At 34.2% G+C, this 18,027-nt stretch overlaps 3 protein-coding genes across 4 annotated transcripts in view; 2 read left to right on the top strand and 1 right to left on the bottom strand.

The window, feature by feature from the left end:
- Window positions 1-14,955, top strand: part of LOC117170715 — a 228,121-nt gene extending 213,166 nt beyond the window's left edge. The window contains exons 1-3 of one of the 2 annotated variants that reach the window (XM_033357718.1): window positions 12,675-12,729; window positions 14,343-14,475; window positions 14,669-14,955. In XM_033357718.1, coding sequence (XP_033213609.1) covers window positions 12,716-12,729; window positions 14,343-14,475; window positions 14,669-14,884 — 363 coding nt within the window. In that variant the 5' untranslated portion in view covers window positions 12,675-12,715 and the 3' untranslated portion in view covers window positions 14,885-14,955. Of the gene's footprint in view, window positions 1-12,674; window positions 12,730-14,342; window positions 14,476-14,668 lie in introns of those variants that run through there. The other variant, XR_004466841.1, reaches the window with a different exon arrangement.
- Window positions 1-18,027, bottom strand: part of LOC117170713 (synaptogyrin) — a 349,909-nt gene that overhangs the window by 256,027 nt on the left and 75,855 nt on the right. The window lies entirely within an intron of this gene.
- The window catches only part of LOC117170714, a 3,344-nt gene continuing 2,218 nt past the window's right edge, over window positions 16,902-18,027 (top strand). The window contains exon 1 of the mRNA XM_033357717.1: window positions 16,902-17,847. Within this exon, the coding sequence (XP_033213608.1) occupies window positions 17,590-17,847 (258 nt within the window). The 5' untranslated portion in view covers window positions 16,902-17,589. The remainder of the gene's footprint in view (window positions 17,848-18,027) is intronic.

The raw sequence follows: 18,027 nt of genomic DNA, 5'->3' as shown, positions 1-18,027 counted from the left end.
TCATTAAAAGTTCCAGTCCTTTCCGAGGCTATTTTGTAGTTTGTATTATTCATTGTTTAGATTATACGCCCAACTAACACCTTTATGCAATAAGTTTATTATCCGAGTCGAAATCATGTCAAAGTTAAGTATCAAATTGTCATATGGTGGAGATTGTAGTTCTAACGTCAGTCCCACCAAAAACTTCAGTTAATAAGGGAGAGTTGGGAGTGGGGGGGGGGAAGTAGAACTGGAAACGAGAGAGTCGTCTTGGGTTTGTGTTTTTGTTTTCATGCTGAGAAGGACACCAGCCTTCAGCAGCGTTGTGATATATGGAAGTTAGTATCTGGCCGTCTTCTCAAAGATCTGGAATAAATGGTGAAATTAGTATTTCTTCCGTTGTATTAATTCAAAATACTTCAATAACTTTGGGAATTTAGTAATATCTTTATTATAATTTTGCATTTTCTCAAATAATGAGTCATAAGCAAGGGCTTCGTCTCGCTCTGAGGTATACGCAGGCATAAGTTCTACAATGTTACCGACATTGTAGTTTTCGCAAGGATAGTCTCAAGTCAAGAATAGATCACTAGTGACCACTGGCGGTAAAGCCGGGAACTAAAAACCGGTTTTCCGCAGAATTTTTCCTGGTTTATTTTACTTTGTTTTCAGCAAAACCTTGTTTAAATAAATGAATAATTTAATCTATTTTTATTGATATTATGTTTATTATTACTTTCCGCATGGTGGGCTTCTCCCATTTTTAGCATCCAAAATTTTCGGAATCAGATAATCTAACATTTTGTTAATACAAATTTTAAAAAATGGAAAAAATTAATTTTGAAGAGAAGCCCGCAATAGATTTCGATTTACTTTTAACAATGCAAAAAACAAAATTTGAATTAATGCATTATTTTGCGAGTGGTTTTGCTGAAAATATTTGGAGGAAGTTGCCGTTTCACCTTAAGGGCATGTAATACTTAGAAAATTGTCGATTTTACCAGTTTTAGGTTCCCCCGGCTTTTTTATTGAATAATAAATATTTTGTCTTAAAAATTTGGGAAATGATAGCGAACATGCGAACGGACGTCCCCACACACTTTTTCTGTAGGTTAATTAAAAAAAGTTTTAATTTAGCAAAATGTGATTAATTTGCATAGCGCTTAGGAATTAGTATCGATTTTTTCAGTGTTAGATTCTTCCGGCTTTTTTCCTAGGATAAGAAATATTTTGTCTTCAAAATCTGGGAAATGATAGCGAACATGTTAACAGACGTCCCTGCACACTTTTTATGTGTTTTTTTTTTTATCAAACAAATGTTGATATTGCTAACAACGTGCGTATATATTTTGAGGTTATGTGTGTTACAATTCAGCCGAACGTTACTTCCAAACTACACAATATTTTTGGCCGAAAACTCTGGACTCAAAAATTAACATAGAAATTAATCTCCCGGAACTAACCTTGTTTGCAGGTAATCAAAAAAGTTTTTTTCATAAATAATTTCCAAATTATCGAAAAGGCAGAGACGAAAAACAACGTAGCCTCAAAATAATGCATATGCATAAAATTTTTATCTAGCACAATAAATTTTTTTTGTTATTATTCCTCAAAAAGGAGTCCAAGGACGTCTGTTATAATTGGCCACACAACGAAGTGTCGCATGCCCTTAAATTAACAAAAAATGAGTAAGACTAATTCTTACGATAAAATTTCCCACTCAAATTTTAAATGATTATTAAAAGAGAAAAATCCGCTCGCTTCGCGGGCACATTCTCGTAGCGTGCTGCACGCGAGGCTAGCTTGGCTTGCAAGTTTGAGCACGACTGTTGGTTCTAGCGCTTCATGCTCTATAACATATTTATCTCGCGCTCCGCCCTCGATAATGTATTTACCTCACGCTCCGCGCTCGGCCTTTGTAGTACCCTCCACATTTGTGCACAGACCTTTTAAAATGAAAAGTCAAAGCATCGACAACAGTAATTTGGTGATAGTGGCTTCTTTTTTGTTAAAGCTCCTTCGGCTTTAACGAATACATTCTCATCACGCATCTCGTGCTTCGCACTCGAATTTGTATCTCAACTTGTATATCATTTCCATAATTGTCTATTATTACAATTCATAACATGCATTCATGTTAAAACAAACGTAGTTTCATTATTTCTTTTTTAAAAAAATGCGCATTCTTCAAAAACAATTTGTTATTAAACATTTTTTTGCAACTTCTACCAGTTTTACAAAAACTGAATTTGCTAATTTCCAATTTTATTTTTACGATTTAAACGTAACACATAAGGTCTACATATCATCATCACCTTCTTTGGAATTATAAATTAAATCCCTACCTCAGTGACTCACGAAACTTCGATTAATGAGGGTTTAGGGGCAGGGAGGGGGCGGTTAGTTTCAACCGAGAGTCATAACTGGTTAGTGTTTTATGCTGAGAAGTTCATTCAACCTTCGGCAGCGTTGCGTTAGATGGGAGTTCATATGATCTCATTTTCACATTCCCGGCCCACAGTGAGAAAAAATGACATGTTTGGTTCAAAATAACATACAGCCCATAAATACTGACCGATTTAAACAACAAAAATTTCAAAAAAAAGCTGTGAAGATTTCTAAGAGAGTTGTCGAGCCTCATTTTTTAATTAGGTTTTCATTTTTTTATAAAGAAATAAATTAGACGAAAAATTTCTATTTTATCTATTTGACATTCCCAGTGCTCGTCAATGACAGGAGAATTGTTGAAATCGCCTAAGTTTCATAGAGAAACATTAGCTAAAGATGTACCAATATTATATATTAAGCAACAAAATATTTGTTGACAAATATTTTCTAAGATATATCATAGTCATAGTTTTTTCAAGTTATATTGCAAACAATTTAAATGGAAAAAATATTATATTTAAAAAAATGTTCTTAAGATTATAATTTTTTATATCATAAACAAATTGAATGAAGAAATGGAGTAATCAGGCATTTCTTGACAAAAAATTCGTTTTTTTCGATGTACATTTTTATAAATTAGGAACTTTATGATAATTCCAGCAAAATTCATAATTTGTTGATTAATATATGATTTTTCAAAACCAAATTCAATAAACAAATACATTAATCGGGCATTTGTCGGCAGAAAAATTCGGGGGTTTCAATGCCAGTCTTTCCATTTGGGAACTTTATTAGAATTTCAGCAACGTGCATATTAAATTCATAAATTTTATAATTTCTTTAAAAAAAAATTAATCAACAAATGCATTTAGCAGGCATTCGTCTACAGAAAAATTCGTTTTTTTTTTATGACAACTTTTTTTAATAGGATATCGACGAAAAATTGCATCGACAGATGCCCGAATGTAGCATCTGTTTATTAAATTTTTTTTTCAAAAAATATAAAATTTATCAACCAATTATGAATTTTGCAGAAATCATTATGAAGTTCCCCATTAAAAAGACTGACATCGAAAAAAAACGAATTGTTCCGTCAACAGATGCCCGAATAATGCATTTGCTTGTTAAATTTGTTTGTAAAAATCATAACATTTATCAACTATTCATGAATTTTGCTGAATTTATTATAAAGATCTAAATTAAAAGTCTGACATCGAAACAAAACAGAATTTTTCTGTCGACAGATGCCCCAATAATGCATTTTTTTGGATCCCTGACAAAAACCCCTAACAACAAAGCTCCCGCTCAATGAGAGTCGCACTCTGTAAAAAAGGCCCGCAAATCAGAGAGCGAGTAGGGGCGGGCTCATACATGCATCCATCGCGATGAAGCGAGTTGATCTCTGATTCGCGGGCCTTTTTCACGGAGCGCGACTCTCATTCAGCGGGCGCTCTGTCGTTTGGGCTTTTTATGACGGATCCATTTTTTTATTGAATTTGTCTTTAAAAATCACAAAATTGATAAAAAATTATAAATTTTGCTGAAGTTTTCACTAAGTTCCCAATTAAAAAAGCTGACATGAAAAAAAGAAGAATTTTTCCGTACACAAATGCCTGATTTAAGCATTTGTTAAAAAAAATCATAAAATTAATAAAAAAATTATGAATTTTGCTAAAACTATCATGAGCTTCCTAATTTAAAAAGTTGACATAGAAAAAAAAACGAGTTTTTCTGTAGACAAATACCTGATTGAAGCATTTGTTAATCAAATTTGTTTAAAGAAATCATTAAATTGATCAACTTATTATTATTGTTGCTGAAATTGTCATGAAGTTCCCAACTGAAAAGACTTACATTGAAAAAACCGAATTTTTCTGCCGAACAATGCCCGATTACTGCATTTGTTCATAACATTTCTTGCAATATAACTAGAAAAAACGTATGATTATGCAAAATCATAGAAAGCATTTTTTCAACAAATAATTTGTTTATAAAAAATTTTGCTGTTTAATAATATATATAATATTGGAACATCTTTAGCTAATATTAGTTTATGAAACTTAGGCGATTTCAACACATTTCCTGTTATTGACGAGCACTGTGAACATGAAAGAGATAAAATGGCCATTTTTCTTCATATTTGTTTGTGTATTTATAAAAAATTGAAAACCTAATTGAAAAATCAGGCTCGACAACTCTCTTAGATATTTTAACAGTTTTTTTTTTGAAATTTTTTTCGTTCAAATCACTCAATATTTGTGTATTTGAAAATTAATAGATTTCTAAATTAAAATGACCTTAATAAACATTTATATTAAATTAATTTACTATGTATACCAATATTAATATATTTTTATATTAAAAATGAAATAATATTCATGTGTATTAAAACTAAACGCTACCCCACCGATAGAAATCTCAGAGTATATGCTAAAGATTCTCAAGATCATACATAACAAGATGAAAGGTTATATCAATAAAGTGGCCGACACTTAAGGGTCCTTTGTTAAGCTTTCGGATGAAAATTTAAAATAGATTTTTTTAATTTCATTTTTAACAGCCTAAAACATAACAAATCTGAATCTACGGGTTTTGATGATTTCAGATATCTAACTTTTATACCGCCCGGTACGTGGCGAATACAAAAGGAACATTATATACCTTCACATCACTCGTAAAATGGCAACTAAAAGGACCTTGAAAAGGACCCAAATCTCTTTAACTATCTCTGAGACTAAATCTTTCAAATGGACCCTTCTTATAGTCTTAAATGGGCCAGGCTATTTCGCTTGAGAATACTCTGAGATTTCTATTGGCAGGGTAGCGCATGCGTCGCGCTACGTTGGCGATCCTTGAATGTCAGCAGTCAGCTCGTGAGCACGAAGGAATAATAAGGAGACCTAACTCCGTTTCCCCACTTGGCAATAGAAAAATTACCGTAAGTGGTATGCAAATTACAGGAAGAACTTAGATTTGAGTGCGCAGGTGCGCAGTTGTCCTCTTCCTATACATGGAAAAGTGTGCGAGTGAGAAACTTTGTCAAATTGACGTAAGTTAGATAGGTTCTGTTTGTTTTGATGCAAGTGTCAAAAATGTTGTGTTTTAAGCCATGAGGTGTCAAGTTCCGGGTTGTGGTGGAATCATCGAAACCCGCAGATTCCGAATTATTATGTTTTAGGCTGTTAACTATTAAGTTTAGAAAAATCTTTTTCTAAATTTTAATCCGAAAGCTTAACAAAGGACCCTTGAGTGTCGGCTACTCTATTGATATAGCCTATCTGCTTGTTCCTTATGATCGAATACTTATTTCAATTTCAGCCTCTCTGCTTGTTATTTATGATCTATTTTTATTTCAATTTCGGAAAAGATATTTTAAAGCCTTTAAAACATTTGAACGAGCTACCTGGACCTTTAAAGTTTAAATATATCTACCTGAGTGTCTGCGGAGAATTTCTCAGAGCTTTTCAGAGCCTTGAGAATCTTTAGCCTATTTATCATATTACAAATTTAAAAGGTACTTACCTATACGTTTCCTTCTCAAAATCTGTTCACACATTTTTCAAACAAGTACCGAAAATAATGTTTATATATTTATTTTGTGTATCTTTCGTATGATGATCAACAAAAGAACAGAACCTCTCTAACTTACGTCAATTTGACAAACTTTCTCACTCGCACACTTTTCCATGTATAGGAAGAGGACAACTGCGCACCTGCGCTCTTAAATCTAAGATCTTCCTGTATTGTGCCTACCACTTACGGTAATGTTTCTATTGTCAGTTTCAGATGGCTTCCCACTGGCAGTTGGGTCTCCTTATTATTCCTTCGTGCTCGTGAAGCATGTCAGCTCGTGAGGCTGGTTCTTTAATTCCAACTCATATATAGATAATATGAGAAATATATATTTGAATTAAGTAACTAATGAATAATTTTTAGTTATCTATATTTTCTTTTATCCTATACAGAATTGCATACCTTGAGAAGGACTCAAGTTTTCCCATAAAAAATTATAGTTTTTTTTATCGGGTTATAACTTCGCTAAGTCATAGTCCTACTGTAGCTAAAATAACACAGGCCAACAAATTTTAAAGCCAGAGACCAGACCTAACATTTCCGAAGGATTTTGATTCACTGAATCCGAATCCGAACTCAAAATTGCTCCTGTACGTCCGGTTTTCAAGATATCCTAACCTAAATGTGCAAAAAACGCGTTTTAGCTGTATTTGAGGTTATGTAACTATACAAGAAAAATGTCTACCACAAAGCTAAAATGGAATTTGAAAGGACTAATCTTCCCTTTCAAATCTACTTAGATTTACTAGTATATCTTTATTTTTCACCAAAATATTGTTATTTGAAATTTTTTATTTTAGCGTTTTAACCCATTAACGATGAGGTGTTCAGATTTATACAACCCAATCTCTATTGTTTGATGAGTATGAAATTACATTTTCTCAAATCTCATTTGGATTATTTCCCAGAAAATGTTGGAGCTTTCAGTGAAGAAATGGGCGAACACTTTCATCAAGACTTTCACCAAAAAGAGCAACATTATCAAGGTCGATGCAATATAAGAATGATGGCCGACTATTGCTGGTCTTTGCAAAGAAATGATGATGAACCTACTAGTTATAAACGAAAGTCTCTTCAACGATCATTTGACATGGAGCGCGAACGTTTCCATAAGAAAACAAGCCATTAGTTTCATCTTCATTGGACATACAATCGGAAGTCTTGCCTTAACTGGCTGGGCAATCGTAAGTCTTGCCTTGACTGGCTGGACGATTCAAAGTCTTACCTTGACTGACTGGGCGATTCAAATTCTTGCCTTGACTGACTGGGTGATACAAAGTATTGCCTTTATTGGCTGGGCAATTCAAAGTCTTTCCTTGATTGGCTGGGCAATCTAAAGTTTTTCCTTGATTGTCTGGGCAATCTAAAGTCTTGCCTTAATTGGCTGGAAAATATTAAGTACTTCCTCGCGTAGCTGGACAATCCCAAGTCTTGCCTTAACTGAATGCGCAAGCGTAAGTCTTGCCTTGACTGGCTGGACGATTCAAGGTCTTGCCTTTCCTGGCTGGACGATTCAAAGTCTTGTCTTGACTGGCTGGACGATAAAAAGTCTTGCCTTTATTGGCTGAGAAATCCAAAGGCTTGCCATAATTGGCTGGGCAATATAAAGTCTTGCCTTAATTGGCTGGAAAATATTAAGTACTTTCTTGCCTAGCTGGACAATCTCAAGTCCAGCCTTAAGTGGGTGGAAAATATTAAGTCTTGCCTTAGTAAGCTGGAGAATCCTAAGTAAATTTACAATATTAAATGAATCATAATAGTAATTTTTTTTAAAGCCTTAACTGTTTTCCATATTCGCTCTTCTAGGAGTTATAGCAAAAAACTGAGCTGATTGAAAAGGAACCCCCGAAAACCCCTCAGATAAAATTTTCAAGGGGCAATGGCATACCATCTCAGCGATAATGGGTTAATACGCTAAATGGAAAATTTTCATTCCAAGGTTAGCCCACTTGTAGTGTGGAATTCAATTATTTCACGAAATGTCAACGACTAAATTCGCTGCTCCCAGAGTTAGGTGGGTTAGCCTGCTTATAATTTGGTAGGGATGATTTCTGGGTTTAGGTAGGTAAGCAGGTAGTTGGGTTAACCCACTTGTGGCATGGAACTTCATTATTCCAAGAAAAATATGCGACTAAACTTATTGTTTCCAGAGTCAGGTGGATTAGCATGCTTTTGGCTTGTTAGGGGTGGTTTATACCCCTAGGAAGCGACTTTCATAGAAATGAAAAGACACGGGTTCCATATTTTTTATTGTTTTATCAATGTGCAAAGTTTGGTTCCAAACGACTGTACGCTTTTTTGTTGGTATTTTGTGCGAGATCCTTTGTTCATTTTTAAAGCCCTAAATTGTGGCCGCCATATTGGATTTTCTAGGGGTTATAACAAAAAACTGACACCGGCAATAGAAAGGGATCCCCCCAAACCCCCTGAGATAATATTTTGAAGAAAAAATATCGTACCGTCAGCAATAGAAAATTCGTTGTATAAATCTGAACACCTCATCGTTAATGGGTTAAAACCCTAAAATAAAAAATTTCAAATTACAATATTTTGGTGAAAAATAAAGACATCCTAGTAAATCTAAGTAGGTTTGAAAGGGAAAGATTAGTACTTTCAAATTCCATATTAGCTTTGTGGTAGACATTTTTCTTACACAGTTACATTTAGGGCTTTCACAAATTGCTTCATTAACCCTAGTTTTATATGGAGTAGTGGCAATAATACTTTCTTTCTGTCAACAAGACTTTCATAAACAACATTATACTGACCAACTGTCCACTCTAATCTGTCTGGCCATTTCTCCGATATCCAATGTTCATCCCTCGCACGACTGTCTCAAAGGCAAAGAAAACAAGAGTATTTAATTTTTCCTGATTGTTAACCTATTATAAGATTTCTCATTTTGAAGTCACCAAAAATAAGCCAATTATGGACATTGTATTTTATTTTTATCAGGAGTAATTGGAAAGTATCAAAAGATTCTTTCAGTGTAGTTGAGTGATTTACTGGAATTGCAGCGTACTTATTTCCGTTATGTAATAGTACAGCTTTCAGACTTTCTGCAGACGAATCTATGAAAAGACGCCAGTTCTCTGGCGTATATAAGTTTATTTTATAGAAATTAATGAGTCCTTCGATATCATTACAATACACAATCCCACTGTCCATTGAAAAGTACTTGATAAACTTTTCTTCTCTATTTCTGTAAACAGTTTCTCTAGTTCCAGGTACAGTAGTTTCCTCTCTTTGAGTCTTGAAGCGCAAAGCTCAGCTTTATCTTTTGGAAGATCAAGGTCACGTATAAAATCATCTAATCCGTCTTGGTCAAAAAAGTTAGAAATTGCATCATCTGATTCTTCCCAAGAAGAATCTTCAGTTGCAACAGGATCGTCAGTATCCATTGATTCATGAGTTGATCGGTCAGTTTTGTTTTCAGAGTGATTTCTAATACCAATCTTGGCTGGTGTAACACTTTTTACATCAGGGTAAACGATCTTCTCCATATACTTTTTAGAAAAACCTACTGTTTTGCATAAGCAAAAGTAACAATCAGTACCATGATCGTTGGGCTCACGCCAAACAAGTGGTTGAATAACAGTCTGCGTCTTGGTACTTTCATCTTCCCATTTTGACAAATTTAATCTACAAGCAGAACAAATTGAGGTTGGTACCCACCGTTTATCCAAATTTTTCATTAAAGTCCCATAACAGTTGAAGTATGACGTTTTTATCGAATCATTAATTGATCGACGGTATTTCTCCGTTTCATACTTTCCACAAACGTGAGAAAACATATTAACTTTCTTAGCGCAAGGAGTTTTTGAACTCATTTTTTTTCTTATAATGAACAGTAACGTGGAAATTGTAAAATTCACTATATACAAAAATCACGATCGACACGAAATGTAACCGCTAGACAGATTTTAAATACAAAAAGAATTTTATTACCTACGCATCCAACCGTTAGCCCGCCACTCAAACGTGATCTCTAACACGGAAAGATTTGTAGCAAATAACGAATTTCATCACCTACGCATAACACGTCATAAAAACGTCGCCAGTTCAGTGAGCCAGCTAGGGATCGAAGACTGCCTGCGCCGTAGAACGGCCCGCACATACAGCGAATGTGAACATTAGAATGCACACAGAGTGCGCAGTAGCATTTCGCGCAGCCCGTCTTCTTTTGTTTTATCTATGTGCGAAGTATGGTTCCAAACGACTGCACGCTTTTTTGTTGGTATTTTGTGCGGGATCCTTTGTTCTTTTTTAAAGCCCTAAATTGTGGCCGCCATATTGGATCTTCTAGGGGTTAAAACACAAAACTGACACCGAAAATAGAAAAGGCACCCTCGGAAACCCCTGAGATAATATATTGAAGAAAAATATCGTACCGTCAGCAATAGAAAATGCGTTGTATAAATCTGAACACCTCATCGTTAGTGGGTTAAAACGCTAAAATAAAAAATTTCAAATTACAATATTTTGGTAAAAAATAAAGATATCCTAATAAATCTGTAGGTTTGAAAGGGAAAGATTAATACTTTGAAATTCAGTATTAGCTTTTTGGTAGAAATTTTTCTTGTACAGTTACATAACCTCAAAAACAGCTAAAACTTGTTTTTTTCACATTTAGGTTAGGATATCTTGAAAACCTGATGTATAGGAGCAATTTTGAGTTCGGATTCGGATACAGCGCATCAAAATCCTTCGGAAATGTTTGTCCTGCTTTCTGGCTTTTGACTTTTGTTAAATTTTGTCGGCCTGTGTAATTCACCAAACCATAGGTTAATTTATCCTCCGGTTGTTAATCTATAACGGCCTGAATTTTCCCCTTTTTAGGTGCTTTTTCACCTTCCCGTTAGTGTATCTTCTGTTAGAATTATCCGATTGAACTTTTATTATAGATTTAAAAAAAAATAACTTTCTTCATGCTTTTTCAATTCACGTAGAGTAGAAAGTGCCTTTGAAATAATTTCATGGTCAAATTGAGGTTTCCACGCTCGAGGGGGCCGAGGGGAATTAAAATTCATAGTCAAAAAATAAATTGTTATGATAGTCTTAAATTAAATGCAAAGAACTTTCAAAAACACTATAATAAAAGTTCGATCGGATAATCCTAAAAGAAGATACACTAACTGGAAGGTGAAAAAGCACCTGAAAAACTGAAAACTTCAGGCCCCTGTGTATTGGCAACCGATTGAAAATTTAACTTACGGTTTCGTGAATTAATATATATCTACTAGGATTATAATTTAGCAAAGTTTCAATCCCATAAAAGAACAATAATTATAGATGGGATCACTTGACGTATTCTGCCGCATATATGACATCAAATAATACAAAAAAGCCTATACGTTCTTCAAATTTAACGAACCGGAAAAAAATTAAAACAAAATATTAATATTGCACAAACTATGTGCTGATGTGTTCTTGGTGGGATATTTATTCTAGAATCTGAAATGACTCCTACAATCATTCATAATTTGTGTAACTTGGAATCATGCGAGTTTTCTAACAAGTTACTAGTATAAATGTACCTAAAATTTACATCTTTCTAACGTGGTTTAAACGAGTTTTTAATAGTGTAAACGGTTTAAAGTATGAGTTATTTATTAATCTGTTTGTATTCGGCATTTTCACTTCTACCACCAGCTAACTTCACTTCGTTGATTGCTGAGATCTAAAATTTTAATTTTGCTAAAACTATCTGCTGATGCGTTCTTGTTGGAATGCTATATACAGTATAAATATAAATGTAATGTGACAGGGTCGAAATTTTTTCAGAAAGCAGAAAATGTTCTACTGTCGGTTCTGCTCGCACAATACGTCATCTTTAACATTGCACATAGTACATCAGCGATGCCACGGAAACATATCGTCCCGCTTTCATTGTGGTTTTAAGTAATGCTTACAATTTTTTAAAGTAGAAGCTCATTTAAAATTACACTTAATGCGATTACATGGCGTTTCTTCTGTACAGCCCACATCGTCGCTGTAATCGAAAATATACCAATTTACACTCTTTCACCGGATTTTTTGTCAAAAAAGCACAAAAAATCTGTTTCAGTTCATTCTGACGTCACGTTTCAAAATGAAGCATCTGGAAGCAATGATCTGGAATCCGAAAATTGACAACCTAATGAAAGGGAAGCGTTTAACATGAATGTCGATGAAGGTTTTCATACAAATATAGAAAAGAATTGTGGAACGGTAGAGGCTGAGAATAATGAAACTGAGAATGAAAAATTTTTTCTTCGCAATATAGCTCAGCTATTCTTCAAACTAGAATGCTATTTTTTGTCAGCTTCTACTGTACAGTATATTGTAACTGAAATGTGTAATGTTCACTGTGAATCCCAAGATATTTTAAAGGAAATATTAGAGCAAGAACTGATAATAGAAGGTACTTTGCCTGATCGTGTCAAAAATACCTTAGCATCAATCTTTGGCAATGATCGATTCATAGAAAGTATCAAGAAATTAAAATCAAATTTTAAATGAAAAAAGTTTTATAAAACAAATTTCGAATGTGTGGAACCTGAATCACTTTTTCTTACTGACAAACATAAAAAAATTGCTAAATATTTTTAATATGTGCCCATTTTAGAAACTGTAAAGCATTTTCTCCGAGATAAGTCTGTCAAGGAAGAAATTTTAAAAGATCCTAAGCCTGGAGAGGACGGAGTTTTACATGATTTCACTTATGGAAATGTCTACAAACAGAATGCCTTCTTCAAAATCAATATTAACGGACTGAAAATAATTATTTATCAGGATGCTTACGAAGTGGTAAGTCCCATTGGTGCTGCGAAAAGAAAACATAAGCTGATTGATGTTTATCTAAGTCTTGGTGACTTGCCCGATGACATGCGTTCTCACATAAATAACATAAAACTCGTTGCATTATGTACAGAGAAGTTTTTTGATGGCAAAAAAGTGTATAGTAGAATAGTATCTGATTTGAAAAAACTAGAACAAGAAGGCATACGTGTGTCTGGCAAACTGAAATGTAACAAGAGAAAAATTTTTTTCTGAAGGTGGATATTTAAATGTTTAAACGAAGAACTCCAGAATCATATAATGAATCTTTGAGTAACATTGGCGGCAATAAGCACTCCAAAGGAGTTAAATTTAATTCTCTTTTTAACAATCTTAAACATTTTCATGTATGTGCACCTGGACTTCCACCATGCTTGGGTCACGATTTACTTGAAGGTGTTGTTGCATATGACGCAAAATTTCTCATAGATCAGCTAATTCAGGGGAGGTGGTTTTCATTGCATCAGTTGAATAAACGAATCGATTCTTTTCAATATTCTTCAGAAAACAGAAAAGACAAACCTACCACAATACAAACTAAAAGCGATCGACTTGCTGGAAGAGCTTGGCAAATTTTTAATTTTTTGAGACTTTTGCCTCTTCTAATTGAGGATACAACTCAAGACATCCACAACGAAGCATGGCTTTGTTTGCTTCTTGTCATGGAAATTATGGAAATAATTTGTGTACCAGAAATTCATACGTCTTGTGTATTATACCTAAACAGAATAATTTTCGAATACTTATCCGTAAGAAAAAAATTATTTCTATCAGTTCCACTGCGTACAAAACATCACTACCTTTCACATTACGCTTTCTTAATTTTTGAATTTGGGCCTCTAATAAAAGTTTGGACAATGCGATTCGAAAGTAAACACACTTTTTTCAAGCGAACGATAAGGTATCTCCAAAATTCGATCAACTTGCCTAAGTCTTTGGCTGAAAAACACGAGTTGTATCAAGCTTTCCTCCGATTTGGTGCAGACATTAGAAATGACATTGAAATTACTGAGGCCAATGCGTTTAGCATTACGAACTATAATGAAAAGATTCAAGATGCAATTAGGCGAGCTAATTTTTCAGAAAACGTTGAGAAATGTAATTCTGTCAATATTAAAGATACCATTTACAAAAAAGGATGCTTCTTGGCGTTTCGACAAACCTCGTATCAATATAAAGTTACTGTGGGCAAGATATGCATCCTTCTTTGCGATAATAAGGAAAATGTTTATGCTTGGAAATACTATCTCATATAAATGTTCTCGTTCGCAAGAGGTGGTTGAACTTTGAGCCAATGTATGAATATAAACTAAAAAACATATTGTGTCTAAGGCAACACCATGCATTTGCTTCTCAGCCTGTATAATCCTTTGCATGCTAACTCTTCTCTAGTAAGATTTGGGAATTTTTCAATATCGTTTAGAATATCCAATGTAGCTGGCAAAAATAGATATATTTCAATTAATTGAATACAATTTATAATCATTAGAATACACGCAAAATTTTTAAATGAAATCCATGTAATTTTTACTTTTTACTAATTTAAAACTAAATTCTTAATACAAATATTCAATTGGTTTCAGGTTCGACAATGCCGCTTTTCAAAGTTGGAATTTATTGTACGAAGTGGAAAAAAAAATTATTAGAGGTGCTTCAGTAGTAGAATTAATTAATGCGGCCAAAGAAAAGTTTTGCCTTCCCGGAGACAACTATAAGGTTTATTTAATTTTATAATTTACGTGAATAGCATACTATTTTTTAATTTACAATTTTCTTTAATTTTCTGTATAAAATGTACTTTTTTGCTAAAATTCTCCTTGTCTTCATGTTTCAAAATTCAGATGAATGCCAATAATTTCCCTTATTATTTTTTTTTTGTGTTAAGAACAATATTTCTCTTTTCAAACAGATATGCTTAGAAGAAGATAAGACTGAGGTGGATGATGACGATGTATTGTTAGAATACGCAGAGCAGTGCGAGCGCCATGCCAGACCTCCAGTTTCTTTGCTTTTGAAGGCACAAAATTACTGTGATAATCAAGAAAACACAGAAAACGATCGCAATATTTTAAACGATAATATTAAAGAAAATTCTTTCCTGAACTCTGTACTAGCTATTCGCTGAAAAACCGGGATACTATTGAGAACCCCCCCATGCATTAAAAACAGCCTACACACATTTTTTTCTAGAAGAAACAAAGTTATTGCATGTTTCTTCCATTGAAGCTGAAGAAGTTTGAAAAATTCTAAATTGTGCGAAAATTTTTTTTCAATTTATAATTTCTGATTATTAATCACTAGAAAAAACTGTACATAAAAAAATTATCCACAATTTTCAAAGCAATAGAGAAATTTTTTGAATTTTTCCAAAGTTTGAATTTTTTAATCAAAAAAGATAACAGAATATATTAACCGATTTCAAATTTTTTTTTACTTTTATCGGATGCCAACGCACAAATCTTTTTCGCTCAGCTCAAACGATTCAAGTAATTTCATCATTTTCACTCCGCCCTACTGTTTAATAAAAAAATGAACTTTTACCCAAAAATATTATAAGATTTAAGTTCTAAACGTTAACTAAGTTCGTAACGTTATTTCCACCCCCTCCCCCTTTTATAGCCAACCTCTGACCTCCCCCCCCTCAAATTTGTAACGTAGTTTATGAAAAGTACCACCAGGTTAATTTTTCTTTTGGGACTACACTACTGTTGAATATACGAGGTGTGTTAAAAAAATAAGGTGACTTTATGGTTTTCTAAAAAATATTTATTTATTCCTCAATATTTATGTTGTCCTCTTCAAAGTAATCCACCTCAGATATAATACACTTGTGCCAACGCTTTTTCCAATCAGCGAAGCACTTCTGATAATCATTTTGTGGTATAGCCTTGAGTTCTTTCAGCGATGCAGTTTTTATCTCCTCAATCGTTGAAAATCGATGTCCTTTCATGGGTCTCTTTAGTTTTGGAAAAAGAAAAAAGTCACAGGGGGCCAAATCCGGTGAATATGGAGGTTGAGGCATGACTGTGGTGCTGTTTTTGGTCAGAAAATCTTTCACAAACAACGATGAATGCGCAGGTGCATTATCGTGATGCAAAAGCCACGAATTGTTTTTCCAAAGTTCCGGATGTTTTTTGCGTATCGCCTCTCGCAAACGGCGCATAACTTGAAGGTAATACTCCTTATTGACCGTATGACCTTGTAGTAAGAATTCCTGATGCACTACGCCACGGTAATCAAAGAAGACAGTGAGCAAAACCTTCACATTTGACCGAACTTAACGTGCATTTTCGGTCTTGGAGACTCAGGATGCTTCCACTGGGACGATTGGGCTTAATTTCGACGTCATAACCATATACCCACGATTCATCCCCAGTAGTAACCCTTTTGATAAAATCAGGATTATTATTGACTTCATTCAACATCTCCTGAGCGATGGTCATGCGATGGATCTTTTGATCAAAATTAAGCAGTTTTGGAACAAATTTCGCTAAAACACGTCTCATGCCCAAAACGTCCGAAAAGATAGCATAGCATGAGCCAACCGATATGCCAACATTTTCAGCAACTTCTCTGATGGTAATTCGGCGATTTTTCAACACTATTTCTTCCCCTCCTTGAACGTTTTCATCTGTTGTTGACGTGCTGGGACGTCCAGGGCGAGGTTCGTCTTCGACATTCTCTCGGCTTTCTTGAAACAGCTTGTACCACTTAAACACATTTTTCTTACTCAGAGTAGACTCACCGTATGCAACTGTCCACATTTCAAGAGTTTTAGAGCACTGGTTTCCATTTTTCACACAAAATTTAATGCAAACTCTTTGCTCCATTTTTTTCGAAAGAAGAAAATCGCCGAGCACACCAAACCCTTCTAACCTTTTACGCCTCTGCCGGAAAAATAACACGAGCTATATAGTCAAAACTGTGAACATATGATCGTGACGAGTGTACCAACACAACAAAACAAAAAATTTAAAACTTGAATGTACGTAGCCCACGAAAATTGAAAAGTCACCTTACTTTTTGAACACACCTCGTATATTTATTGTTTAACAAATCTTCATCCAGACCATTAAAGTCGGTTTTTGAAGTTTTATACTTATACGAATACAATTTCATATTATTATTTTAGGGGCAATCGAAATCGTGCAGCCTATACCAAGCGAGACTTCTCTTAAGCTTCCTCTACATTCCAAAATTGATTTGGACTATGTGTGGAAGAGAGTTCCTGAACGACTAATTACTGCTTGCCAATCGGGCGAAATTCCAGATCCGGGTGACAGGCGATGAATGATCCAAGTAATTGCTGATTACATGCTTGACGAATTTAAAGATTGTACAAGAGGCACAAGTGAAAGAATTGCTAAAAAGATTTGCGCAAGATATCCCATATCTTTTATGGATATCATTGAAGGCCAAATATTTGGTAAAGGCATGGAGAATTTGCGAATGCAGATTTATAATCGTGTAAATTTTGTAAAAAAAATAGCAAGAAACGATGCAAAATAAGGCCAATCGGTGACAGTGATGATGAAGACAAAACCGAAAACACCCGTTCTACAAACAAAAGACACCTCCAAGATGAATATGGCTGCGTAACATTTAATCCAGCACTCCCTGCAGATGAAAATGAAAACTTGCAAGAATTAAAAAGACTGGAGCTTCTTGAATTATTTAACAGGGTAAGTGGCCACACAGCACCAGCAGTATCTAATTTGATGGAATTAACGTACTCAACTCAAAGAAGATTCATTATCGAAGAAGACAGAAACTTATCAACCTTTTACACTGATTGGCCATTTCTAAAAGTTCCTCAATTTTTTATGGAACATGCTTCGGTGCTGTTGGGGAAAAATATTTTTAAAAACTTGGAACGAATCCTTGGGAAACAAAGCAAAACCAATTAGAAAATTTTTACAAATAAAGCAATACGCAGGAGTCAATCATGAAGAAATTTTACAGCTTTTAAAGACAGCCAAAGAAGCAACTTTAGTAACAAAAGATAATATCCCCAAAAGTGTTATTGTCTTTCCGATGATTATCGAGTACTTCGGAGAAAACACAGATTGTTTATTTAAAGTAATCAAGGTTAGTTATGTGTATTTATATCTAAATATTTCAAAAAAATCTTAAACTTAATGTGAATAAAATAAACATGCTGATTCCCAGTGCCGTCTTTACGCAAAGGCAAAATAGGCTATAGCCTAGGGCCCCAAGCCCTCAGAGGGCCCCAGGGAGATTTTGCGCAGACATATGTAAAATAAAATA

The sequence above is a fragment of the Belonocnema kinseyi genome, chromosome 4 (genome assembly GCF_010883055.1).
Source record: "Belonocnema kinseyi isolate 2016_QV_RU_SX_M_011 chromosome 4, B_treatae_v1, whole genome shotgun sequence".
Lineage (NCBI taxonomy): Eukaryota > Metazoa > Arthropoda > Insecta > Hymenoptera > Cynipidae > Belonocnema > Belonocnema kinseyi.
The sequence above is the reverse complement of the archived record's forward strand: the minus strand, read 5'-3'. Positions and strand labels throughout refer to the sequence as shown.